This window comes from Mastigoproctus giganteus, chromosome 10 (genome assembly GCF_048544385.1).
Source record: "Mastigoproctus giganteus isolate SK-2022 chromosome 10, ASM4854438v1, whole genome shotgun sequence".
Lineage (NCBI taxonomy): Eukaryota > Metazoa > Arthropoda > Arachnida > Uropygi > Thelyphonidae > Mastigoproctus > Mastigoproctus giganteus.
Window position 1 is genome coordinate 181,299,444 of NC_143584.1, and position 26,810 is coordinate 181,326,253.

The 26,810-nt window shown below is 37.7% G+C and overlaps 1 protein-coding gene across 1 annotated transcript in view; it reads right to left on the reverse strand.

The window, feature by feature from the left end:
• Nucleotides 1-26,810, reverse strand: part of LOC150079591 (cation-dependent mannose-6-phosphate receptor-like) — a 100,673-nt gene that overhangs the window by 29,361 nt on the left and 44,502 nt on the right. Inside the window, exons 4-5 of the mRNA XM_090383561.1 lie at nucleotides 14,455-14,542; nucleotides 14,040-14,119 (exon numbers count right to left, since the gene is read on the reverse strand). Coding sequence (XP_090239687.1) covers nucleotides 14,040-14,119; nucleotides 14,455-14,502 — 128 coding nt within the window. The 5' untranslated portion in view covers nucleotides 14,503-14,542. The remainder of the gene's footprint in view (nucleotides 1-14,039; nucleotides 14,120-14,454; nucleotides 14,543-26,810) is intronic.

The window sequence follows — 26,810 nt, forward strand, 5'->3', positions numbered from 1 at the left end:
AGTTCCGAGATCAACATTTTAAAAAATTATCAAGTATATTGCTTGTAATATTTGCGTTATATGCATTTATCCAAAGACTAATCATTACTCAGTACAGTATTAGACATTGTGCATAACGGACAGTTTACTCGAACATTGTATCATAATTAATGCAACCAACACAGTTACATTTGTGAAGAGTTAATAATGGCCGATAAGAATGAAAAAGCAACAACGTCTGGACGCAGTATGAAGACTATAAATGTAAGAAAAAGACTGAATTTGAAAATGAAATTAGACGTTTTGAAGCGAATCGATTTGGGTCAACGACAGGCGGATGTGTGCCACAATTTAGGACTTGCAAGTTTAACTGTAAGAACAATTATAAAAAAATAAAGAATTAATTTTAGCAGCGGGAAAGACAGCTGTTCCACTGCAAGCAACTAGGGCTAGGCCGGCTATTAGGATTGAAATGGAAAGACTAACTAATTTTATTAAAGATAAATATCCAATGCAAAATTCAGTTAAGTTAAATATTATAAAAAAAAAAAAAAAGACAGAGAGAGAGAGAGATTAGCCAATATGATGATCTAAAGAAAACTCACCTATAAAAAAAAAAAAAAAAAAAAAAATGTGGAACCATTTAAAACTGGTAATGGTTGGTTAAATAGATTTAAAGTCCAGGGAGAAGCCACAAGTGCTGATCAAGGAGCCGAAACTTTCAAAAAAGAACTTGTTAAAATTATTGAAGAGGGGTATTATGTGTTATACTTCTCAACACGTTTTTAACATGGATGAAGCAGGACTTTTATGGAAACGAATGGCTAATAAGTTTCATTTTGAAAGAAGAAAATAACATGCCAGGTTTCAAAGCGGTGAACGATCGGTTTACTTAATTGTTAGTGGTAACGCTGCGGGAGATTTAAAATTAATACCTCTTTTAGTTTATTTGGAAGAGGGCCAAAGTTCAACTCAAAATCGTCACATTTTTCATGATTAAATTCGTCAATTAAATTAAATCAATTTAGATCAATTTAATTCATGATTTTAATTTGAATTTTAAGTTTAATTTTGATATGTAAGTAGTTACCACATAATTATATACGTCTGTAATGCAGAATATTTTATATGTACAAATATTTGAATATTAAATATTTTGACCGACATTTGTGCATCTTTTCACTACCGTTTATTATTGATTAGGAAATATCCTATGGCACCGACCGCAACTCACAAATACATAGGTTACCTTATGGGAATGCTGCACTTGCAATGTGATTAGTGGAGTTCCCCAGGCCCATTGTTGTTTTCTATATTTATCAGTGATATTGATGAAGGCATCAGGCTTAATGTCCAAGTTTGCAGTTGACACAAAGGTTGGCAGGGTGGTTAATCAAAGTAATGATGGAATCAGGGTAGTGGGAAATAAAAGACCTTGAGGTAATTGTGCAGTTAGATATGAAGTTCTCTGAGCAGTGCAGACAGGCTGCCATGACAGCTCATGGGGTTTTGTCAATGATAAACAGGAATTTTGCTAGGAAGGATATGGAAGTGATTATCCCATTGTATAAAGCAATGGTCAGGCCACATTCTGAGTACTGTATAGAGTTCTGGAGGCCTCATTTTAGGAAGGATGTTGAGCTGCTGAAACAAGTACAGAGACGGGCAATGAGATTGGTGAGGGGAAAAATGGGTGTTCTTACCAAGAAAGGCTTAAGTTCTACAAATTGCAGCATCTGGAGACCAGACACCTGGAAAGAGATCTGACTGAGGTGTTTAAAGCATTGAATGGATTGAGTAACCTGAATGTTAATTTCTGCTTGCTGAGACTACACACACGAGAGGGCAAATTGAAGAAGGATGGTTGCAGGAGAGATGTGCAGAAGTTTGCCTTCAGCCAGTGGGTGGTTGATTGTTGGAACAGGCTTCCATCTGTTGTTCTGGAAGTGGATGGGTTCAATAAATTCAAGAAAGAAATAGACAAACTATTGGAGGGAATGGATATGTGAAATTAGTATTAGTAATGGCTGCATGGTGCAAGGAAGCCTATGGCTTATGCTGCACCAGCCAAAAAAAAAAAAAAAAAAAAAAAAAAAATCCAAATAAAACAATGATAAAAAAAAAACTAATAATTAATAAAAGAAAAGGAAATTAAACTTATTATCCTATGCATTTCCCTCACCTGAAGGTAACTATCCAGATGACCTTTGAATTTCCCCAAACTGTCAGTCTCTACCACCCATTTGCAGGCAACTTATTCCAGTAATTTATAACTCACTGGCTAAAATAAAACTTCCTGCAGTCCAATCTAAAAACTCTCTTTAAAAATTACAGCTGTCAGTTGCAGGCTCCGAAAAAACGATAAGTGTTTGCCTTTTTATTTACATAATTGTTATTTTATATTGTACTTAATACGTAGTCTTATAGTTATAGTTATGCCGGTTATTTTTATTTTAATTTAGATAAACAGTTTTTGTAGATATACGTAAAACCATTATTTCGTTTGAATCTTGCAGCCATTGTTTTTGTATATAGTGGTAGGGAATTCAAATTTTTAATTGAGGTAGTTAGGTAGCTCTAACGTATAATTTATAGAGTAATACGCTTCACTGTTTCTATTAGATAGTGTAGTACTGACATTTAATTAATTTAATTTATTGATTTTATTAATTTAAAGTATCATGCCCCAAACTAGAGCAGCAAAGCAACGGGCACAAAGTGGCAGGAGTGCTGTAACTCGGGGGAGAACTGAGGGGAGCGATTCTCCAACGCATCAGAGCCTAAAAAAAATGTGCGACTTGTGAAATGTTTGCTGAACTCTCTGGAACGGAACATGATATTGCCATGGGGGATGTCTTTGTGTGTGCACGATGTAAGGAGTGTAAGGAAATCAGGCGACAACTCAGCGTTGTTATGGGCCTATATGAGAGTTTGAAGGACAGGGTGTATGCCCTCGAAAGATCTAAATTGAGGGGCCCATCAGGCTCTCAGCTGCCCACATCAACGTCAGAGCTTGCACTTGGTCATCATGCAACACAGCGGCAACCCCCAAGGCAGAATGCGCTGGTCCCTCAGGAACTAGTAGTTGTTGGAGAATCTACTGTCAGGGAAACGGGAAACATGCTTTGTAAAAAGGATAGGTGGAACAGGACCAGGGTATGTCTGCCAGGGGCAAAGGTTGATGACGTTGTAGAGCGAATATCATCTTTTAAGGGCACAAAAGGTGATATAGTTGTACACGTTGGCACTAATGATATTAGGAGTAGGAGACCGGCAAAATTACTTAACAAGTACAGGTCACTGTTGAACAAAAGCCGAGAATTAGGGTTGAATTTGAAAGTGTCTGCAATTCTGCCCAGACACGATAGAAGGGAGTATATGATGAGAGCCTTGTCGATCAATTCGGTCCTAGAAAGAATGTGCAAGGCTCAAGGGGTAGAATTTTTTTCAGCCTGGACTGTACTTGTTAACAGGAGAGACTGCTTCTATAGGAATGGGGTACACTTAAATAGAAAGGGTGCAAGAATATTTGCTGATGCTATCGAGGCAGTGTTAGGTGGGTCGGAAAACTGATAGCTTTGGGGGATACAAGGTTTAACAGTAGCCATAGGCAGAGGTGAAGGTGATTCTTGCACAACTTCTATTAGAATAAGTAGCAACCTGGAGCGAGGGGTGTTGGGGGTTTCAGGGACGGTTGGCAGTCATCCTGAAATAGGTGGGTATATGGGATGTGTTAGGGTAACTAGGAATAGGAGCATGTATGCTTGCATGTATACCAATGCTAGAAGTATAGTAAATAAATTTGATGAATTTGAAGTGTTGGTCAAGACTCCCGAGTCAACAATATCAACAAAAGATAGACAAGATAAGAAGGGAGGAGGTGTTATGCTGTTAATTAAGAAAAACATAAAATCAAAAGAAGTGCATCCAGTTGATATAGATGAACAGTGCACTGTTGAGTCAGTTTGGTGTGACATAAGCACTGGGAAAGAAAAAATAAGAGTTGGAGTGTGTTATAGGCCTAATGACTCGAATGAGTACAATGAACAATTGTACAGAGAAATAGAGTGGGCTAGTAAATCGGAACGTCTTATAATGGGGGATTTTAACTTCCCAGATATTGACTGGAACTTGTGGGTTGGTCACACACACTAATCAGACTTTTGTGGATTTATTGGATGACTGTTTTCTGCAGCAGCATGTTCGAGAGGCAACCAGACAAAGTAATACTCTTGATCTGGTTATCAGCAGTGTTCATTCGTGTATTAAGAATTTGCAGATAAAGGAACCACTAGGTGGCAGTGATCACAGTGTACTGATGTGGGATTTACTTAAAGATTTAATTACCATCAGGGGTAAAGGAAAGGGTTTTTGCTTCCGTAAAGGTGAGTACAGTGGTCTCCGACAGTTTTTAAATTCTGTACAGTGGAATCAACTGACGATGTTACCAACAGTAAATTCTAAGTGGGAAGCATTCAAGGAATTAATCGTAGATGCTACTAAAAGTTTCATACCTATTAAGAAATATTGTTCAAGGTTTAGGCCTAAATGGTTATCTAATGAACTAATGAGACTCGTAACAGAGAAGAAAAATGCATGGGACGCATATAAATTATCAAGCGACTCAGAAGCCTATGGCAGATATAAGCTAGTCTGTAATCAGGTCACAAAGGAGGTTAGGCAGGCGAAGGCAGATTACGAGAAATCCTTGGCAAAAGATGCTAAGAAAAACAGCAAGGATTTCTTTACTTATATAAACTCTAAAAGGAAGGTGATGAATCTGATTGGTCCACTTGACATCGATGGATCGACTGTTGATGATCCTGCTCAGATAGCAAACAATCTGAATGAGTATTTTGCATCTACATTCACACATGAGGAATTATTAAGGTTTGAAAATGGCAGAAGGTTATCAAATTGTAGCAGGATACTTAAGGATTTTGTAATAACTGAAAGCAAAGTGGAGGAGAAATTGTTGAAGTTAAACATAAGAAAAGCACCTGGGGTGGATGGGATCTATCCAGTTATATTAAAGGAGGCAGCAAAGCAACTAAGCAAACCTTTAGCCATAATTATGAGAGCATCCTTGGACTCAGGGGAGGTTCCCACGGACTGGAGATGTGCAAATGTATCCCCAATTCACAAAGGGGGATCGAAGGGTGACACGAGTAATTACACACCAGTTAGTTTTAACTTCTGTTCCGGGTAAAATAACGGCGTCACTGGTTAAAGATGCATTGCAGGATCATCTAGACAAGACTGCAGCAATAATTCAGACACAGCATGGGTTTGTTAAGGGAAAGTCTTGTCTGACAAATTTGATAGGATATTATGATGTGGTTACAAAGGAACTGGATGCAAAAAATAATTTTGATATTATATATTTGGATTTCAGTAAAGCTTTTGACACTGTTGCGCATGGAAAACTATTGTACAAATTGGAACAGAATGGTATTAAGGTAAGTTGCTACAATGGATAAAAGGATGGTTAAGTGCGAGAAGACAGAGGGTGGTAATCAATGGGTGCTGCTCTTCGTGGACTAATGTTATTAGTGGAGTCCCACAGGGTTCGGTGTTAGGTCCACTGTTGTTTTGTATATTTATCAATGATATTGATGAAGGTATATCAGGCTTAATGTCGAAGTTTGCAGATGATACAAAGGTTGGCAGGGTTGTTAATGACAGTAATGGCAGTGTGCTACTGCAACAGGATCTAGATAATTTGGGCAGGTGGGCTAAGAAGTGGCAACTGAAGTTTAACCTTCACAAATGCAAAGTACTGCATATGGGTAGAAGTAACCCCAGAGAAACATACCAACTGTGTGGAACTACACTTAAGGTGGTAGAAAATGAAAAAGACCTGGGAGTAATTGTGCAGTCAGATATGAAGTTTTCTGAGCAATGCAGATAGACTACCAGGGCAGGTCATGGGGTTTTGTCAATGATATATACGAATTTTGCTAGCAGGGAGAAGGAGGTGATTGTCCCTCTGCATAAGGCAATGGTCAGGCCATGCCTTGAGTACTGCGTACAGGTCTGGAGGCCTCATTTTAGGAAGGATGTAGATTTACTTGAGCGTGTACAGAGAAGGGCAACAAGACTGGTGAGGGGAATGAAGAGATCCTCTTACTAAGAGAGGCTTAAGTTCTGCAAATTGCAGTGGCTGGAGACTAGGCACCTGCACGGTGATCTGATTGAGGTGTATAAGGCCTTGAATGGGTTAAGCACGCTGAATTCTGATGGGATTCTTCCACTTGTTCAGATTATGAACCTAAGGGGGCATAAATTCAAATTAAGAAAAGACAGATGAAGAATAGATGTGCGGAAATTTGCCTTCAGCCAGCGGGTGGTTAATTGCTGGAACAAACTTCCATCTGTCGCTGTGGAAGTTGATAGGTTGAATAAATTTAAGGAGGAACTGGACAGGCATTTGGAGGGACTGGTGTGATTTTTTTTTTTTTTTTTTGGCTGATGCTGCATAAGCTCATACACTTGCTTTCTTGCATCACATGCCACTACTACTACTACTCCCCCTTTAACTTGAATTTATGTCCCCTAGTTCTAGCATCATTTATAATCTTGAAAATTTCGTCCCCATTCATTTTACTGATGCCTCTCAGAGCCTTAAACACCTCAATCAAATCTCCTCTAAGGTGTCTAGTTTCCAAACTCTGCAACCCACATATTCAAAGTCTTTCTTCATAAGGATGCCCTTTTGCCAATCTCACCAGGCAAGTTACCAGTCTTTGCACCCTTTCAAGAAGCTTGATGTCTTTCTTTAGATGCGGTCTCCATACTTGAACACAGTATTCCAAGTGTGGTCTAACAAAACCCTTATATAATGGAATTATCACGTCCCTATCTCTACTTGCAAAAGTTCAATAGATCATTGATAGGACACCATGGGCCTTCCTTGCAGCCGTTTTACAATGCTCAGAGAATTTCATGTCTGACCATAATGTAACACCCAAGTCCCTTTCCTCCAGTACTGGGTTTAGTTGAACTTTGAGCTCAATTAAAAAAATAAAAAAACCGAATAAAACAATGAAAAAACAAACAAACTAATAATCAATGAAAGAAAAGGAAATTAAACCTATTCATCCAACTTGGAACCCTCCTCGTGGAGCATTTTTTTTTAATGGTAAATACGCATTCAAAAAGCGTCTGTGATTAGTGTTTTAAAATATTAGGATATATTACACCTGGAAAACAGTAATCCTTGGATTACTGTTTCCCAGGTGCAATACCTTACACTTTGTTGGATTAAAGCTTAGCTGCCATTTTTCTGACCATTCCTGAATGTCCATCTAGGTCTCTCTGAAGAAGCTCAGCTTGACAGTGATCATTAACTACTCTACCAATTTTAACAACATCTGCAAATTTAGATATCACGCCTTCTATCCCTTCATCAATGTCGTTTATGAATATTAAAAACAACAGTGGTCCTAATACTGTTCCTTGGGGAAGCCCACTTCTTACATCAACCCAATCTGAGGAATAGCCATTTATCACAACCCTCTGCCTCCTGCTCTGAAGCCTTCCTTCTATCCATCTAAGGATTTTCCCAGTGATTCCAACCTGTTCCAGCTTATAAAGCAACTGCTAATGTGGGACTGAGTCAAAAGCTTTGCTGAAATCTAAAAAAACAATGTTGAAATTATTCCCTAAATCTAGCTCATGAGTGACCCTTTCAAAATAGCAAACTAGATTTGTTTAACTTGGTTTTCCCTCTACAAAACCATGCTGAGTATCCTTGAGAATTTCAATTCTATCCAAATGATCCTGAATTCCACCCTTGATCATTGCCTCCATGATTTTCCCTACCACTGAAGTCAGACTGACAGGTCGATAATTTCCAACTTCACTTTTAGAGCCACCCTTATGTATGGGAGATACATTTGCACTTTTCCAATCCAAGGGAATCTCCCCCGAGTCTAGTGATGCTCGCATAATTAGCCTCAATGGTTCAATGCACTCGCTTGCCACCTCCTTTAAGATTATAGGGTATATTCTATCAACTCCAGGAGCCTTACTGGCCTGTAGGCTCGAAAGTTTTTTCATTAAATAATCTTGTAAAATTTCAATATCATTAATTACATATTTTTCAACTTCGCTCCCACGATTTCTCTTTGACACAAGGTTTTTCTACTGTAAATATTGATGCAAAATAACTGTTGAGTTCATCGGCAATGGCAGCTGGTGTATTTAATACTATCCCCTTTCCCTTACATAAAAGGTCCAATCTGGTTTGTCCTGCTCTTCTTAGCATTTATATATTTGAAGAATTCCTTATTTCCCCCCGCCTCCTTTGCTCTGTTCGCTAGCGATTTCTCATAAACTGCCTTTGCCTGTCGAACCTTTTCTGTAGCTCTATTACATATCATCTTGTAGCTGTTATAGGCTTCAGTACTTTTTATTGCGCTGTAACTTTTCCATGCCACCTTTTTCTGCTGAAGTAATGTGGTAACTTCACTATTCATCCAACTTGGAACCCTCCTCGTGGAGTATTTTTTTAATGGTAAATACGCATTCAAAGTGTCTGTGATTAGCATTAGTAGAGGCATTTGATGCAAGAAAGCAAGCTTATGCAGCATCAGCCAAAAAAAAAAAAAAAAAACCCACTTCCACTTCACCCCTCTGTTCGTTCAAAATACCTGTCCAGCTGAGCCTTAAACTTATTTAGGCTATCAACCTCCACCACAAGGGATGGAAGTCTGTTCCACCAACCAACCACCCACTGGCTAAAGGCAAATTTCCGCACGTCTATCCTACATCTGTCTTTCCTCAATTTGAATTTATGCCCTCTCAGGTGATTTTTCTGAGCTAGAGGAAGAATCCCATCAGCATTGAGCATGCTTAAACCATTCAAGGCTTTATACACCTCTATCAGATCACCTCGCAGGTGCCTAGTCTCCAGACACTGTAATTTGCAAAACTTAAGCCTTTCTTCGTAAGAGCACCCCTTTGTTCCATTCACTAATCTTGTTGCCCTTCTCTGTACTCATTCCAGCAGCTCTACATCCTTCTTGAAATGAGGTCTCCAGACCTGTATACAGTACTCTAGGTGTGGCCTGACCATCGCCTTATACAATGGAATAATCACCTCCTTATCCCTGCTAGAAAAATTCCTGTATATCATTGACAATACTCCATGAGCTACTCTTGCAGCCCGTCTGCACTGCTCAGAGAACTTCATATCTGCCTGCACATCCACCCCCAAGTCCCTTTCATTCTCTACCACTGTCAGTGTAGTACCACAGAGTTGATACGTTGCTCTGGGGTTGCTGTTTCCCATGTGTAGTACTTTACATTTATCAATGTTAAACTTCATTTGCCACCTCTCAGCCCATCTGCTCAACCTTTCCAGATCCTGTTGCAGCAGCATAGTGTCAGTAGTGTCCTTGACAACCCTGCCAACCTTTGTATCGTCTGCAAACTTGGACATTAAGCCCGATATACCATCATCAATATCATTTATAAATACAGAAAACAATAATGGACCCAACACTGAGCCCTGAGGGACTCCACTAATAACATCAGTCCACGATGAGCAGTGTCCATTGATTACCACTCTCTGTCTTCTCCCCCTCAACCACCCCTTTATCCATAGCAGCAATTTGCCTCCAATGTCACACTGCTCCAATTTGTGTAGCAGTCTTCCATGTGCAACAGTATCAAAAGCCTTTCTAAGATCCAAGTATATAATATCAAAGTTATTCCCTGCATCCAGTTCTTTTGTGACTGCATCATAGTATCCAATCAAGTTGGTCAGGCAAGACTTCCCCTTAACAAAACCATGCTGTGTCTGAGTTATAACTGAAGTCTTGTCTAAATGATCCTGCAGTGCTTCTTTAACCAGTGCCTCCTTTAATTTTCCTGGAACAGAAGTTAAGCTCACAGGTCTATAATTACTTGTGTCAGCCTTTGATCCTCCTTTGTGAATTGGGGTCACATTTGCACATTTCCAGTCTATGGGTACCTCCCCTGAGTCCAAGGAAGCTCTCATAATTATGGCTAAGGGTTTGCTTACTTCCTTTGCTACCTCCTTTAATATAACTGGATAGATCCCATCCACCTCGGGTGCCTTTCTTGTGTTTATCTTCAACAGTTTCTCCTCCACTTTACTCCCAGTTATTTCAAGATTCTGTAGCTTACTGCTAGAGTTGAATACACCTCTGGCATTCCCCTTGCTGAATAACTCCTCATGTGTGAATGTCGATGCAAAATATTCATTTAGTTTGTTAGCTACCTGAGCAGGATCATCAACACTTGACCCATCAATATCAAGTGGACCAATCTGATTCATCCCCTTCCTTCTAGAGTTTACATAAGTAAAGAACTCTTTGCTGTTTTTCTTTGCATCCCTTGCCAAGGATTTCTCGTAATCTGCCTTCGCCTGCCTAACCTCCTTTGTAACTTGGTTGCATATCAACTTGTATCTATCATAGGCTTCTGTGTCATGTGTTAATTTGTATGTATCCCATGCATTTTTCTTCTCTGCCATATGCCTCATTAGTTCATCTGACATCCATTTTGGCCTAAACCTTGAACAATATTTCTTAGTTGGTATGTAAAGCCTAGTAGCTTCCAAGATAAGTTCTTTGAATGCTTCCCATTTTGAATTTGCTGTTGGTAACATCATCAGTTGGTCCCACTGTATAGAATTTAAATACTGTCTCAGTCCATCGTAGTCGCCTTTACGGAAGCAAAAACCCTTCCCTTTACCTCTGATGGTAGTTACCTCCTTGAGTAAATCTCACTTCAGCACACTGTGATCACTGCCACCTAGTGGTTCATTTATCTGCAGATTCTTAATGCATGAAGAATCACTGCTGATAATCAAATCAAGAGTATTACTTCCTCTAGTTGCCTCCCGAACATGCTGATGTAGAAAACAATCATCCAATAAATCCACAAAAGTCCTGCTAGTGTGTGAGTAACCAGCCCCCAAATTCCAGTCAATATCTGGGAAATTAAAATCTCCCATTATAAGACACTCTGATTTACTGGCCCACTCTATTTCCCTGTACAGTTCCTTATTATACTCATCAGAGTCATTAGGCCTATAGCACACTCCTACTCTCAATTTTGATCTCCCAATGTTTATGTCACACCAAACTGACTCGACACTGCACTGTCCAGCGATGTCGACTGGCTTCACTTCCTTGGTTTTTATGTGTTTCTTAACTAATAACATAACCCCTCCTCCCTTCCTATCCAGTCTATCCTTTCTGTAGACGTTGTACTCCCCAAATTGCAGTTCTGCATCCCTTATATCTGTGTGACACCACGTCTCTGATATCCCAACAATATCTGCCTTCGATGTTTTGAGGAATACCTCAAATTCATCAAATTTATTTACTAAACTCCTAGCATTGGTGTACACGCAAGTATACCTGCACCTGTTTCTATTCTTAGCTACCCTAACACAACCCATGTGTTTACTTGTACCGCAATGGCTCCCAGCAGTCTCTGAAATACCATGCATCTTGTTTTTCAGGCTTCTGCTCATTCTAATAGAAGCAGTGCAAGAATCTCTTTCACCTCTGCCAGTGGCTACTGTCAATCTACTGGTCTTTGTCTACCCCCAAGCTAGCAGTTTTCCGACCCACCTAACACTGCCTCGATAGCATCAGCAAATATTCTTGCACCCTTTCTATTTAAGTGTATCCCATCCCTGTAGAAGCAATCTCTCCTGTTAACAAGTACAGTCCAGGCTGAAAAAAATTCTACCCCTTGAGCCTTGCACAATCTTTCCAGGGCCGAATTGATCGACAAGGCTCTCATCATATACTCCCTCCTATCGTGTCTGGGCAGAATTGCAGACACTTTCAAATTCAACCCTAATTCTCGGCTTTTGTTCAACAGTGACCTGTACTTGTTAAGTAATTCTGCCGGTCTCCTACTCTTAATATTATTAGTGCCAACGTGTACAACTATATCACCTTTTGTGCCCTTAAAAGATGATATTCGCTCTACAACGTCATCAACCTTTGCCCCTGGCAGACATACCCTGGTCCTGTTCCACCTATCTTTTTTACAAAGCATGTTCCCCGTTTCCCTGACAATAGAGTCACCAACAACTACTAGTTCCTTCGGGACCAGCGCATTCTTGGTCATTAATGTTTTAAAAGCATACCACAGTTCAATTGTATTCATTCTCTGTGTGATATCTACCCAGTTAATAGAGGCCACGTAACACCTTAAGTATCATAATTTCCTTTTCTGAAATTATAACCCATTCCTTTGGCTTTTACTACTGCTACCTCTCTCTTCATCATCCACCATAGAACTCCATGATCATTTCCTGTTACTGGTTCCTCTACTGTCAGCCCTGTTATGTCATCTGATTCGTGGGTGATGATGAGGTCTAGGATATTCTTTTCTCTAGTACTTTCCCTGACACTTTGATACAAATAACATGTCATCTAGTTGATTTAAAAATTTTGTTCCCCATGTCAAGTTTCCTTCCCATTTACTCCAATCAATTAGAGGCAAATTGAAATCATCCATAATAAGACATTGACGCTTACCTGCCCATTCCATTTGAATGTATAGGCTTTCGTCATAATCTTCACAATCACCTGGTCTGTAGATTACTCCTACTCGCATTATACCTATGTTTCCAACTATCTCACGCCCCATACAGATTCTATACTAGCGCGTGAAACGTCTGAAGCTATGCTCAATAATACTGGCAAAAACTTTTGCACCACCTTTGTTTAAGTGTATCCCATCTCTACAAAACAAATTCCTTCTACCTACAAGTGTGGGCCAAGCTGATAGAAATTTCCCCCCAAAAGCCTTGCAGAGTCCAAGTCTCGAGTTAATCCACAAGGCTTTTAACATATAATTCCTCCTATCGTTTCTGGGCAGAATTGCAGGCACAAACATTGTGGCCTAGCTTGCAGCATTTCCTCAGCATGGTCCTGTATTTTTCCAACAAATCGTCAGATCATGTACGTTTAATGTCATTAGTCCCCACATTAATAATAATATTCTCTTTACCCCCCTTAAAATCTGACAATCTGTTGGTGACATCATTAATAGTTGCTCCCGGCAGACATACCCTGGTTCTACTCCACCTATCCTTATTATAAAAAATATTCCCTGTTTCCCTGACAATAGAGTCTCCTAGTAAAACAAAGTCCTTTTGAACCAGAGTAGTCTTCACTTAGTTTTTCTGTTTTGAGGCCCGAATCGGGAGTGCATCACTTGGTAGATTGCTGGAGTCTTGAGTCCCTGACGAGCTCCCAGATGCTTATTCTCGAGGGCAGCACCCGTTTTTTTCAGTGACTATTTGTTCCATCAGTGCACAAAATTGTAATTTAAGATCGGTGCACTCCTTACATCGATCAAAGAAAAGAATCCCCAGGTGAGCTATGATTAATTAGTCACCAGGTCGACCTTGGAAAACATTCCACATGTTCTGCAACGGATTAAATCATGACTCACCCGTAAATCGCCATCGGCTATTTCCATGTGAGTCACGTTACCCTGTGACGTGTTTAAGGCAGATCTCGTAATTACCATTATAAAATTAACTAAATATCAATGAAAATTAACTTTAAAAAATGATATCTATAATATTATAAAAATCAAACAGTTACAGGAAAACCCATAACAAAATAACCCAACAATAAACTAAATAAATCAAATATTTAAAAGCAATAATCAACAGTAATCCAATCCACTAAACTGAAGAGCCGTGACGAAGTGGGTCCACTCACATCAAATGCTAAATGGGAAGGTTTTTTTTTTTTTGTGACGTTGTATAAGCCTCATCATTCTTGCATCATATGCTACTACTAATGGTAATGCTAATAATCTGATGATGGATATCAGTCCTGATCATACATGTAAAAATGCAATTCATTTCATCTGTAAAAATACATAATTCTTCACTCCCACTACTGTTCTTTTAATTTTAATACTTAATGTAATTGAGAGTTATATTATACAATGCTAAAAGAAATAAAGCAGATTATGTGTAATATTACCTGTAATCAAAGTAACAAAAGTAAAAAATTATTCTTTTTTTTTATAAAATTTATACTTACAGAATAACTAAAACTGATCCAGTTGACAGTCCATCTGCACATCCATCAGGACATGCACACACCGAAAATAAAGTAAATTCCTACATTAAAAGAAAATATTAAATAAAAGTTTAATACTGCTTCTACTATCAAAATAATTTCATGAAAATTAAAAGCTACATAAAATATTTAAGTCATGTCACCTTTTATAGCAAATGTCAAACACATTCAAATGGTAACACTAGTTTTTGAAATCTCAAATAATATAACTACCACATTTATTTGCACCTTTTCAGTTAATTTGATTAATACAATAAAATGCATTTAAGACCTACAGAAAGAAAGTTAAACCTGAACACTGAAATATGCAATGTTATTGCTATTTACTGCCCAATTAAACATTAACCCACAGAAAAAAAGAGCAAAAGCTACTTACATAAAGTTCAGGCTCTACCATACCATAAACTTCAAGTTTTTCTTGCATTTTATCTGGGCAAACCAATGTTACGACTACTTTTGTTTGACTTCAGGGAGGGGGGAAGAAGGGAAAAAAAAAAAAAACTTTTATAATGTTGCAATAAAAAAAAAAAAAACATATCAGCAGAGTAAATTTAGGTTGCCATTTAAATTATATTATTAAAACAAAATCTACAATGAATTACTTCATGTTATAATTTAAAAATTTTTCATTTAAATTATGAACCACTTTCAAAAAATAAGACATTGGGATTAGCAAATACAACTTTTGTTTTACTGAAAACGCACAAAGGATCTCACACAAATCTTGTCCACATGTTGGACAAGATTTTGCAGCTCCAGTAACTAAATATAAATAAAAACTAAGTTTTTATTTATATTTAGCTATTTTATTGACTTAATTGTCATATTAAATTATTTTATATATGTAGCTTTATGCTTTATAGTCCTAGTCAAGCTCCTTGGTTTATTTTGAATATACATAGTGATTTTGAAAGCTAATACTCAAGTGTCCGTAGAGTTTACCATTCACAACTTGCCGCCATTGTTATTCGATACGGAATAGTGTAACATATATCCCGAACTTGATAGCATAAAGTTTAATGTAAAACTAGACAGAGAAATACGTAGCATTGTATAAGAAATCTGTTAGCTTAGTATAATATTATCAATTAATCAGTAAAATTTATTAATCTTATTAAATTTTTGTTAATTACATTGTACTTAAACGGAATCATGACCAAGACTAGAGCAGCAAAGCAACATGTACAGATTAGTGGGAGTGCTGTGGCTTGGGGAAGAACCTAAGAGGGAGATTCTCCAATGCATCACAGTCAAAAAAAAAAAAAATGTGCAAAATGTGAAATGTCTGCAGACCTTTCTAGAACAGGACATGATCTAGCCAAGGAGGATGTCTTTGTGTGTGCTAGGTGCAGAGACTCTGAATAATTTAGGCACTAACTCAGCATTCTGATGGGCATCTATGAGAGTTTTGAGGTGTAGGTTAGATGCCCTCGAAGAAATTAATACGAGGGGCCCATCAAGCTCTCAGCTGCCCACATCAATGCCAGAGCTCACTCCTGTGCAACAGGCAACACAGCGGCAATCTCCAAGGCAGAATGTGCTCGTCCCACAGAAGTTAGTTATTGTCGGTGACTACTGTCAGGGAGATGGGGAATATATTATGCAAAAAAGGATAGGTGGAACAGGACCAGGGTATGTCTCGCCAGGGGCAAAAGTTGATGATGTTGTAGAGCACATATCTTTTAAGGGCACAGAGGGTGATATTTCATTTTTAATGTCACTAACCACTGACTCAAAACTGTATATATAACTTTATTTACAATAAAATATACTATAAAATAAAATCTTCAAAACTGCATTATACTGTAATTAAAGCAAAAACCGAAATAAAGTAAAATAAAAGTGTATATTATGATAAAAGTGTATATTACTGCTGGGATATATATATATATATATATATTTTTTTTTTTTTTTTTTTATTATTATTATTATTATTATTATTATAGCTTAAGTAAAATAGTTACGTGCTATTTAATAGTATATTATGTTAGATATGATGGTGGTGGCCGAAAATATAAAACCGATTCTATATAAATGTAAGAACATATGTATTTTAACAAGCTGCCCAAAATATACCCGTAGATCAAAACACCAAGTAACTCTATAATAGCTGATACCGGCCCACGTGGCCAAACCTAGTAAAGAATAATCATTAGTAACACAAAGTAATAATAATATAATACCAAATGTTAATTATAAGTAATAGGATACACTGAAAGGGACTTTCTCCTAATCATTATTTATTTCATGTTGTATACAGATTTTTTGAATATAATGGGCCTCTATACCACTATTTATAGCTTGTAGGAATTAGCCATTCCACTGTTCACTATTTTTCTATGTTATGCCTTATATTATCCTATATTTCAGTATTATCCTTAAGATATACCAGGATCCCTTTCTATAAGGAATGGGAAGTTACGCTCCCGGTATTATCCTATGTACTTTTGCATTAACGCTTTTTCTTTACTTTTAACTATAGACTATTGAATCCTATTTTTCTTACCTCATGAACTAGTAGAGCAATTCGAGAGGGATTGAGGTACCATTACTATACTTAAACCTTACTTCTGTTCTCCTTATTTTAGCGATAGCTTCTTTTGTACCTATTTATATGAAAATTATAGATTGATATTGGTTCTCTTTTTCTCTTCATTCTAAATAATTGCTTCTTCAAGTTTTCTATACATGTGTTTTAGCTATCGGTCGGGCTAAATGTCATCCTGCCTGTTAACAACTAAATTACTTCCTAACTATTTATCTACTTAACCACTAAACTTTTAATATTACATATCTGACCATGTTATACAGGCAGATGACAACAGAAACAGATAGCTCTGTTAATTATGAGTGGGATATATTGAGAGGGTTAGCCCTTGATAAAGTCCCTTTCAATGTATCCTATTACTTATAATTAACATTTGGTATTATATTATTATTACTTTTTTAACTAATGATTATTCTTTACCAAGTTTGGCCACAGGGGCTGGTATCGGCTATTATAGAGTTACTTGGTGTTTTGATCTACGGGTATATTTTGGGCAGCTTGTTAAAATACATATGTTCTTACATTTATATAGAATCAGTTTTATATTGTCGGCCACCACTTTCATATCTAACATAATATACTATTAAATAGCACGTAACTATTTTACTTAAGCTATAATAATTTAAAAAATATATTACGACGGATGTAATGTTCTATCTAAAATAGATATTTATAAATTGTTCCTATTATTGAGATATATATATATATATATATATATATAATTATTGATAAAAAAGTAAAGAAAGAAAGTTAAAACGACAATAACTGTAACTAATATGTAAATAATATTTATGAGTCAATGCAGTTGCAAGCAATCATGCAATACACCCATTATGTCTATAGAATATTAAGGATAATATAAAGAATTATTAGAACAAGTAAATCAATCCAATAATAATACCATCAGGGACCTAAGAAAACGCAAAAAAAAAAAAAAATTATCGCTTTTTACCGACAATCTATATGACTTCAACTGGGGCCAACCACCCAAAATGAAGGCAAAAAACGACAAGAGGTTCTCTGTTTCTGTGATGATCAATATATGCTAAGTAATTTAAATCTAAACCAAATATAAACCAGTATAGGCCAAATATAAATCGAATATAAATAAATCAAATGATGATAAAAGTTAAGAAAATTTAGAAATATTAGAATCAAAGGTAAGAAATATAAGTAAAATATAAAGTTGAAGTCATCTAGATTGTCGGTAAAAAGCGATAAGAAAACGCAAAAAAAAAAAAATTATTATCGCTCTTTACCGACAATCTAGATGACTTCAACTTTATATTTTACTTATATTTCTTACCTTTGATTCTAATATTTCTAAATTTTCTTAACTTTTATCATCATTTGATTTATTTATATTCGATTTATATTTGGCCTATACTGGTTTATATTTGGTTTAGATTTAAATTACTTAGCATATATTGATCATCACAGAAACAGAGAACCTCTTGTCGTTTTTTGCCTTCATTTTGGGTGGTTGGCCCCAGTTGAAGTCATATAGATTGTCGGTAAAAAGCGATAATTTTTTTTTTTTTTTGCGTTTTCTTAGGTCCCTGATGGTATTATTATTGGATTGATTTACTTGTTCTAATAATTCTTTATATTATCCTTAATATTATATATATATATACAGTCGATTCCGGTTAATTGGGACACATCGGGACAGATCACTTTGGCCCAATTAAGCGAAATTTTAATGAGCTGAAAAGCACATTCTAACGGAGGCAAAAAAGGTATGAATAAAATAAAGGGAATGTGGTATTTAAAGAAAGCACACTGTATTTAAGTTATATTGGTACAAACATTTATTTAAAAATAACTAAAGCTAAAAGCAAACAAAATGTACGTATGTACATGTGTAAAATGAAGATACAGTACAGAATAATGTCCGTGTCAGGCAAAGGTTACACATTACTTAAGGGTTCTTACTTTGAAAAAATTATGAAGTGTACCCTGACGTGTCCTCTTTATGGACTGCAATTGAACAAAGTCGGCGCAGGTATCTAATGCTGATAAAGGACTGCCTTCATTGCCTTCCTGCATGAAATAACATCTCAATTTAGCGATACATTTCCTGGCATCCTGGTTAGTCATTCGCTTAGGTATATCATCGTCATCATTTTCTTGGTCTTTTGGTGTCTCTGAGTGTTTTGCCGCAATTTGTTCAATAATCGTTTCCTCATAATCTTCATCGTGGCATTGAAGGTTATCGTCAATCGTTAAAAATTCTTCACAATTTTGGACCTGTTGCAGTTCCAAAGCCAGTTCATTTTCTGTACAGCTTATCGCGTCTGAATCACAATTAGTCGCGAAACCACATTTAGCAAAACAATTCCGAATTGTTTTACTAGTTATTACTCGCCAACTATCGGCGATAAATTGTACAGCTTTTAACATCGAAACTTTTGCACTAACCTCTATTGATTTCGAAGATGATGTCAGCAGATTTTCCTCAATTGCTTCAAGGATGTGATTAACCAGCTTTCCGCGATAATAGGTCTTCGAATTTTTTATAATTCCCGCGTCCATAGGCTGTATCAGGGATGTGGTGTTAGGGGGTAAAAATTCCAGTTCAATATTTTTTAAACCAGCTACATTAGAGTGTGCGGTGCAGTTGTCCAATATCAACAGAATTTTTCTGGACTTCCGTTGCAGTTCCGTGTCCCAGTTCATTAGCCATTGCGTAAAAATATATGTGGTCATCCACGCCTTCTTATTGGCATAATACGAAACTGGCAAACTGCTTATTGTAAGCCCCTTGAAACAACGAGGTTTGGCACTTTTACCAATAACCAAAAGTTTGAGTTTATCATTTCCTGACATGTTTGAGCAGCACAACACTGTTACACGATCCATTGCTTTCTTTGAACCAGACAGTGTTATGTGTTGATAGCTGAGGGAACCATCCGGCGTAGCACGATAATATAGACCTGTTTCATCGGCACTGTAAATGTCATCCGCACTAAATGTTTTAAGCAACTCTGGCAGTTTTTCACATTTCCATTGCTCAGCACTCATAGCATCAGCACTGTCCTTCTCGCCATGTGCTTTTTTGTAACTAATGTCATGTCTACACTTCCATCGAGACAACCAACCATCCGTTGCTTTGAAATTTACGTGACCTAGCTTTTTGGCCAACTCTTCTGACTTGTGTTTTAGCATAGGGACACTTACACACACTCCTCGTTTAGATACAGTGGAAAACCATTGATTCAAAGCATCTTCGACGTCTGGATCCTTGCCTTCCCTCTTTCGCTTATGAGATGTTTTCTTTAAATCCACGCGCAATGTCCACTCCTCTCTAAGTTTTTCTTGTTGCTGTAGCAGTCGTGAAATCGTAGATTTTGGCACCTTTATTATCTCCGCTAGCTGACGATGACCGATGTTAGGAGGTTGACTTTTTATCTTGTCAAGAATAGAGATTTTTTCTGAAAGTGACAAATCTTTACGTGGCATCTTGACAGGGGTCTTAAATGTACTGAAAAAAAAGGGGAGGGGGAAACCAAAATCAGTGCACTGTTTGGTACAGTTTTTAATCTATTCTTCAGAAAAATTTCTTCAGAATCCGATTACCACAACACAGAACAAACGTAAAACAACCACTGTACAGCACGACTTCGCAATAACTGATTCCGCTGCTGCCCACATGATCTCTTTGTTACGAACCATCTAAATTAGTTTATTGTTCAATAAAAAAATTCTGTTTATACTCCGGCACGACAACCAAGTCAGTAGAGTTTACAATAAATCGCCAATTATCGTATTTAGTAGTCACGGGCTTCAACCCCGGTCCACTCAAAGAACGCGTGCGATGCACTCTCGCTCCTGACCACTGGGCTACGTCAGGCCTAATAAACTATATTTAGATGTTTGTGCGCGCCATCTAAATATAGTTTATTTTTCAATCAAGACCTTCATTGCCCCAATTAAGCGGCGAGTTGGCCCAAATAAGCGGAACAAATTCAGACTAAATATTTGTTTTGTTTCTGTTCTTCATAATTTGCCCCAAATAAGCGGCTGCCCCAATTAACCGGTGGCCCAATTAACCGGAATGCACTGTATATACACACACACACACACACACACACACACACACACACACACACACACACACACACACACACACACACACACACACACACACACAATCATTGAATTATATTAAATGTTAACATAAGTTAAATTATAATAAAGGGAATAAATAAATAAATAATTAAGCATTCATTAGAGGCAGCAACATGCAATTCCTCCATATGAAGCTGAAATACATCCAATATTTTAAAATTAAAAAATAAAACATAAGCCAGTAGTATGGCAAAAACTGTAGAGCGAAAATTAACATAAAAATAACCCACATAAACAAACGAATGTAAAGAAAGAATAGACATAAATAGTAGCCCGGAAACCCTTGTATAATTTCGAGTTTTACATCCAATTAACAAAAACTATACAAATTTTAGGATAATGCCAATTACATATTAATTTAGCGGTACCCCCCCGAGAGGTACCAGTTCCGAAAGATGTGAAATATCACCAAAAGAGGGTTAAATGAACTACCAAACGATAACTAAATTAAAATAAAATAGACTGACCATTATGCCCCATATCGACAAAGGACCACGAGGCCAATAATGGTCATGGAATCGCTGCATTTCAATCGCTATACAAATCGTCGCCATGGTGAAAAGATCGAAGTACCAATTCACCCTCCCTCCTCTGATCGATCTACCAATGCAGAGGATTTGCACGGCGGTGGTCCTTATGCAGCAAAAAATAAACTACAGAACAGACAGCACTCTAGAGCAGGGCCATTACTATTGAATTATATTAAATGTTAACTTTCATTAACATTTAATATAATTCAATAGTAATGGGTCGATATGCTAATTTAGCAATGCCTGTGCCGCCATCTATTTTCTTTTTTTCTTCTATATAAGCTGATTCAGCTTACATGATGTCAGTGGTGTGGCTCTGCTCTGCGAAAAATAAACTATAGAACAGACAGCACAAACTATAGACCACCGCCGTGCAAATCCTCTGCATTGGTAGATCGATCGGAGGAGGGAGGGTGAATTGGTACTTCGATCTTTTCACCATGGCGACGATTTGTATAGCGATTGAAATGCAGCGATTCCATGACCATTATTGGCCTCGTGGTCCTCTGTCGATATGGGGCATAATGGTCAGTCTATTTATTTTAATTATCGTTTGGTAGTTCATTTAACCCTCTTTTGGTGATATTTCACGTCTTTCGGAACTGGTACCTCTCGGGGGGGGGGGGGGGGGTACCGCTAAATTAATATGTAATTGGCATTATCCTAAAATTTGTATAGTTTTTGTTAATTGGATTTAAAACTCGAAATTATACAAGGGTTTCCGGGCTACTATTTATGTCTATTCTTTCTTTTCGTTTGTTTGTTTATTTGGGTTATTTTTATGTTAATTTTCACTCTACAGTTTTTGCCATACTACTGGCTTATGTTTTATTTTATTTAATTTAAAATATTGGATATATATATATTGTGGATAACCTGTAACGATCTCAGCTGATGAAGGCAGCTATTGCCGCTGAAAGCTATTGTATAGTAGTTTTAAGTGATTTTAATCTTTAAATTTATATTATCATAATATACACTCTTATTTTATTTTACTTTATTTCGGTTTTTGCTTTAATTATAGTATAATGCAGCTTTGAAGATTTTATTTTATTTTATAGTATGTTTTATTGTAAATAAAGTTATATATGCAGTTTTGAGTCAGTGGTTAGCAACATTAAAAATGAATTATCGAATTCCTGACTCCGGAGGCCTCTTTAATGAAGGTGATATTGTTGCACACGTTGGCATTAATGACCTTAAGAGTAAGAGATTTGCAGATTTACTTAACAAGTACAGGTCACTTCTGGAAAAAAGTCATGAGTTAGGGTTAAATTTGAAAGTGTGCAATTCTGCCCAGACACGATAGGAGGGAGTGTATGATGAGACCCTTGTCAATCAATTTGCTCCTGAATAGATTGTGCAAGGATCATGGGGAAGAATTTTTTTCAGTGTGGGCTGTGCTTGCTAACAGGAGAGACTGCTTCTACAGGGATGGGATACTTAAATAGAAAGGGTGCAAGAATATTTGCTGATGCTATCGAAGCAGTGTTAGGTGAGTCAGAAAACTGCCAGCTTGTGGGGATTCACAGACTAAAAGATTAACATCTGCCTCAGGCAGAGGCGAAAGCAATTCTTGCACAGCTTCTATTGTAATGAGCAGCAGCCTAGAGAGAAAATTACTGGGAATTTTTCAAGAGCTGCTGGGAGTAGTTTTTTTTTTTTTTTTTTTTTTTTTTTTTTTGCAGTTGTTGGCGCATCGACTTCTGTAGCCATAATGCACCGCCCAAGGTTTTTGCAGTACTTTTATCCAAGCCTGAGGTGGGATTCGAAACCTTTGGGTTGCCAGGCAGGCACTTTACCCACCTGGCTAGCCCGGTCGGCTCTGCTGGGAGTCATCATGGAACAAGTAAATACATGAGATGTGATAGGGTAACTAAGAGTAAGAACAGGTGCATGTATACCAATGCTAGATATATAGTAAATAAATTTGAAGTGCTGATCAAGATATCAAAGGCAGATATTGTTGGGATATCAGAGATATAGTGTCACACAGATATAAGCAGTGCAGAATTAGAATTTGGAGAGTACAGTGTGTACACAACAGATAGACAGGGTAGGAAGGGATGAGGGGTTATGCTGTTAGTTAAGAAACAAAACCTAAGGAAGTGCATCCAGTTGACATGGATGGACAGTGCAATGTTGAGTCAGTTTTGTGTGACATAAACACTGAGAAAGGGAAAATGAGAGTAGGAATGTGTTATAGCATGCTGAAAGAGGCCTCTGAGGTCAGGAAAATTCATGTCTGGGAAATAAGTGAACTCTTACACCGACCACTAAATAAGTTTTACTGTAATTGAAGTTTTACAAATAAATATCAAAAAACAAATTATATAATTTACTATAATTTACAATAAACTGGTGACTGTATATTACGGAATGCTAAAACTATAATGAATAAAATAAAATAATAAAATCGTTTACTATAAAATATGCTAAAATATAAAGCTTAAAAGCGCTAAAAACCTGAAGCTTTCGAGAGCATCAGCTCTCTTCCTCAACAGTGATAAGACTTCCTGCAACATCTCCTTATATAACAGGCTCACGGTAACTCCACACGTGGTATTCTTCCACATGGTTCCCTCGGCGCATGGGCAGAACCGGAAGCGGCTTGGGTACGTGGCAAACAAAATCGTTCATCCGTAGTGCGGACAACTGCTTCAAAAATAGGATGAATGCATATACCTCTGTCTCTATTCATGGTATTCTTACTGGATGAGCCAATCCGTAAACCCTCTAGCCACTTATGCTCCCAGTACCCATGCGCGTGGTCCACGATGATCGCGTCCTCTGGGGAGATTTGATGCTGCTTCGCCCCCCAACAGGTTCCAAAGAGGAACCCGTTGGTGGGCCTGGAACGGCGAGTCAATAAATTAGTGCAATCTTGGTTGAATACGGAGATTTCAAAGGAGACTTTCTGGGCATTACACACTGCAGGTAGTCAACTCCCTAGGTTTTACGGACTGCCAAAAATTCATAAGACTGAAGTATCCCTGAGACCCATAGTATCTTTTATAGGGAATCCTTCTTATGCTCTATCGGGGTACTTGGCTAAATTAATTACGCCCATGGTGGGGCAGTCCGAATATGTTATTAAAGACAGTAGAAGAGTTTGTAAATTTTGTGGGGAATTTGACTATAAATGATAATGTGAGTATGATCTCTTTTGATGTTGTATCTTTATTCACATGTATTCCTATTAAACATGGAATACATTGTGTAAAAATGGCATTGACCAAGGATGTCTCACTTGGTAACAGATCGCTGCTTGGTATAGAAGATATTTGTGCCGGGGTGGAATTATGTCTGGCTAGTACTACCATGTTATTTCAAGGAACTATGTACAAACAGGTTCACGGTACAGCCATGGGTTCGTCCATTAGTGCCACTGTGGCCAATTTGGCCATGAGGAGTTAGAAAGTATGGTTTTTAGTGGGTGTTCGTTTCCTATTAGAAATTGGAAGAGATATGTTGATGATACTTTTGCCCTGGTCCAGAAGGGGAGGGAGGATGATGCAGTTTGCTGGCTTAACAGCTTCTCCCAATTTATACAATTTACCTCAGAGGTGGAAATAGGTGGTACCCTGTCATTTTTGGATGTATTGGTCTCTAGGACGGGTTCCAGACTTAAGACGTCCGTATTTAAGAAAGCCATGTGTAGAGGCCAATACACCCACTACAACTCAGCACAAGCTGGAAAATATAAGAACAGTGTAGTAAAAGCTCTATTTGATAGAGCAGGATGACACTGCACCACCTCCGAGGATAAAGAAAAGGAAATTAATCATGTCACGGCAGACCTTAGAAAATGCGGATATCCCCAGAGGATCCAGGACAGATATAGTAGAGGAGTGTCTGAACACAGGGAGCTGTTCGTTCCGGTAGCCACTGCATACATCCCCTACTATCCGGGCCTTACTGAGCATCTAGCAAGAATTTTATGGGGTTATAAGACACACTGTGTACAGCTTCCAGGGCAGAGGCTGTGCACAGCTGTATCCAAGGTGAAAGACCGTATTCCAAAAGGCCTCAGTAGTGGAGTTGTATACAGAATAGAATGCCCAGATTGTGGGGGAAACAAAATGACTGCTCAGGGATCATCTGGGGGAGCATTTAAATGCTATAAGAACCGCCGATTATAAGTCTGCTGTGGCTGAACATTTTTGGGAGAAGCAGCATCAAATCTCCCCAGAGAACACCATCATCGTGGACCACACGCATGGGTACTGGGAGAGTAAGTGGCTAGAGGGTTTACGGATTGGCTCATCCAGTAAGAATACCATGAATAGAGACAGAGGTATACGCATTCATCCTATTTTTCAAGCAGTTGTCCGCAGTACGGATGAACGATTTTGTTTGCCACGTACCCGAGCCATTTCCGCTTCCGCCCATGCGCCGAGGGAACCACGTGGAAAAATACCACGTGTGGAGGTACCGTGAGCCTGTTATATAAGGAGATGTTTCAGGAAGTCTTATCACTGTTGAGGAAGACAGCTGATGCTCTCGAAAGCTTCAGGTTTTTAGCGCTTTTAAGCTTTATATTTTAGCATATTTTATAGTAAATGATTTTATTATTTTATTTTATTCATTATAGTTTTAGCATTCCGTAATATACAGCCACCAGTTTATTGTAAATTATATAATTTGTTTTTTGATATTTATTTGTAAAACTTCAGTTTCAGTAAAACTTATTTAATGGTCGGTGTACGAGTTCACTTATTTCCCAGACAGTGTGTTATAGGCCTAAAGACTCTGATGAGTACAACAAACAATTGTGCAGAGAAATAGAGTAGGCCAGTAAATCAGAATGTCTTGTAATGGGGGATTTTAACTTTCCAAATATTGACTGGAACTTGTGGGTTCGTCACTCGCTAGCAAACCTTTGGTGGATTTATTGGAGGATTGTTTTCTACAGCAACGTGTTCAAGGGGCAACGAGAGGGAGTAATACTCTTGATCCGATTATCAGCAGTGATTATTCATGCATTAAGAATCTACAGATAAGGGAACCATTAGGTGACAGCAATCACAGTCTACTCATGTCGGATTTACTTAAAGATGTAACTACCATATAAATAAAATAAAAAAACCTTCCCATTTCACCCATCTGGTCACTCCAAATGTTCGTCTAGTTCATTCTTAAATTAAGTCTTAAATTTATTTAAGGCTGAACTAGACAAACATTTGGAGTGACCGGATGGGTGAAATGGGAAGGGTTTTTTTTGGCTGATGCTCTATAAGCTTGCTTTCATGCATCATATGCCTGAACTAATGTGAAAGGTGACTACAGTGGTCTCAGGCAGTTTTTAAATTCTATACAGTGGGATCAACTGATGATGTTAAAATCAGCAAATTCTGAATGGGAAGCCCTCAAGGAATTAATCTTGGAAGCTACTAGGCTTTTCATACCAACTAAGAAATGCTGTTCAAGATTTAGACCTCGATGTGAGATGAACTAATGAGGCTCGTGGCAGAGAAGAAAAATGCATGGGATGCATATAAATTATCAGGTGACACAGAAGCC